Source organism: Penaeus monodon, chromosome 7, assembly GCF_015228065.2.
Source record: "Penaeus monodon isolate SGIC_2016 chromosome 7, NSTDA_Pmon_1, whole genome shotgun sequence".
NCBI lineage: Eukaryota > Metazoa > Arthropoda > Malacostraca > Decapoda > Penaeidae > Penaeus > Penaeus monodon.
Genome location: NC_051392.1, coordinates 28464488 through 28466987, shown reverse-complemented (window position 1 = coordinate 28466987; position 2500 = coordinate 28464488). Strand labels below are relative to the sequence as shown.

Sequence of the window (2500 nt, the reverse complement as noted above, 5' to 3'; positions counted from 1 at the left end):
AGATGATCATTGTTTATGGGGAGCTGCAAAAACGAAAGGTTGCGCACCCAGGTACTAACGGTCAAGGATGAATTACTCTTTCAAAGTAAACATATTCAGTAAAGCAGAGATGTCACGCCTTCCTTCTACCTTGAAGATGGACGTGGACAGACGTGTAGGAGGATCTCGCAAGGTGGAACTTACCTGTGGTCTTTCCAGCGATCAGCCTGAAGGAGGCGCTGAGGAAGTCGAGGGAGCAGATGAACATGTACAGGAGACAGAGGGCCGAGCAGATTTTGGTCGTGTTTAGAAGAACCCGCTTCACCTTGTCTGATGTTGACATTTCTGTAAAGAGATAAGAAAAAATATTGGTATTATATATGTGTATATATATATATATATATATATATATATATATATATATATATATATATATATATATATATATAAAACACTGGGAGTATCCAATTATGGATTTTATTTACATATTTCCCTTCAGGAATGTAAATATGTGAATGCCGTTTAAGCAAGGTATATACAAACCTCATTTAGCAAATGTCATTGCACACATGAATACAGAATTTCCATTAGTTTGTGCAAAATATTAATTTGTATATCATTGGGTTGATGTGAAAGAGCTCTAATCATATTCACATTTTTTCTGTGGATTTATAAAGCAACTTTTATACAATAAAAATCGGTAAAAGCTATGAAGCAGCATTTTCTGCTTCCTTTATGTTCCAGCGAAGTCTAGCGTATATAAAACAGTACTGACATTGCTAACTAATATTTAGAATACATAAAATTAATAACATATCGTATACACAAAATAAATAAAACAAAATACCCTCCCCAGCCCCTTCTCCCTATAGTCTCGCTACAGAATGTCAAGTTCTAAACTCGAGTAAAAGGTTTTGCAGCTTTCAAATGTAGAGCCCAGGATGAAACAGCTGTAGACGGCGGCCACCTTACCATGCTGCGAGCATAGGCTTGGCTCGGGTCCCAATGCTGCCTTATATGGACGGCGGTGTCCTGAGCTACAACCTAAAGACAGCAGAGGCTAGTAACCCTGTTTCTGTCTCATGGATTGAGGTGACTGCTGTGAAGCAGATCTGTACTGTAAATGACAATAAGAGTCATGTCTGAGTCAACTGGCGAGGAAGTAATTCATGCTTACCAGCACTCATCCCAGTGCTTAAAATCTTATGAATGTGGAAACGATGGAAAGAGATAAATCATCAAGCGGATCTCAGACTAGAGTACATATCTTGCCTCGTGATAAATGTGGGAGTGAGTGTAAGGACTACTACCGTCAAACCTGTTGTGCCTAATTAGGCCTGGTAACAATGTGGTGCAGGCATGGTTGTCCGTACGAGGGCAAAATCACTGAACTTGTGTGATTGCGTAAACATTTATTCTTACGCGTTTTACCAAGATATTCTCCCGTCTATTAACTTCACATTGCCAGTGTGTTTTCACTGTTATTTTCGTAAACCTCTCTATTGCGAAAAGGAGGCAACAGGTGTCAGCCAGCCACTGGGTTTCACATAGAAGTCGGTCAGTTAATGCCTAGGCAAAAAAGTTGCCCCAGTGCCCGCTTAACACGCACGCCGGAACGTGCCACGCTGCTGAAATATAGTCACTATTTGACCGTCCATGACCGTGGTCCGTGGACTGGCCGACGAAGATCACGGATGCGTTATTTTTTGCTTGATCATCCACTTGCTCTCGAGATTGCACATTGGAAATGCAGGATTCGATTAAGTAAATCCTATCCAAAACTTAATGGAATGATTTGTATTCTTGTTTGAAACAATTGAATTCACCGTAGGTACACAATTTCTTCAGTTTCAAAAGAGTAATGCTCTAAAGTCTGACGCAGCATTCAACACAGTAGCGCGTCCGACCGGTCTTGGTTAATTCCAAACTGTGCTGATTTAGCAAGATACCTTGCTCAATGAAATCAACACCATCTCAAGCATGGTACAACGTTTGCAATAACACGCCACACCCACATGTTTTCCGATTTCCTTCTAGTAACACGATTGTTGATATTAAGAGTTATAATAAATTATGAATTCCCTCTGACTCACGTAACTCTTAACTGTTGCATTTTAAGCAAGTACGTGTGCAGTAACGATTTCAGCAATAATAAATATATCTATAATATGCTTCTGGTCAGTCTTCATGTAGCGCCTAGGCAAGGCATTGCTGAGAAGCACTGCAACGGAGCACTCAATCCTTTCTTCATAATAGAAAGCTTCTCGTGGTTACATTCTTTACAATGTGTTGTGTAAAGAAAAGGAAATGTAATCTGTGAATAATGACCTTGAGTGGGCAGTCTCGCTCCTAGGTCGCATGGCAAAGGTGGGCACGTTGCCACTGTCAAGGTGAAAGGTACGTCGCACGCTATTCGGGGATGGAGGGATGGTCGGGCAGGTTTCTGGAGCCTTAATGGTCACGCCAAGAACTGGTCGAACTACAATTCCACGATCCAGGTCCGGTGCGTACATGGAGTGAA

The 2500-nt window shown here is 41.1% G+C and overlaps 1 protein-coding gene across 1 annotated transcript in view; it reads right to left on the bottom strand.

Moving 5' to 3' along the window:
- The window catches only part of LOC119575196 (sodium-dependent phosphate transport protein 2B-like), a 20190-nt gene that overhangs the window by 9630 nt on the left and 8060 nt on the right, over positions 1-2500 (bottom strand). Inside the window, exon 3 of the mRNA XM_037922690.1 lies at positions 184-324. Within this exon, the coding sequence (XP_037778618.1) occupies positions 184-324 (141 nt within the window). The remainder of the gene's footprint in view (positions 1-183; positions 325-2500) is intronic.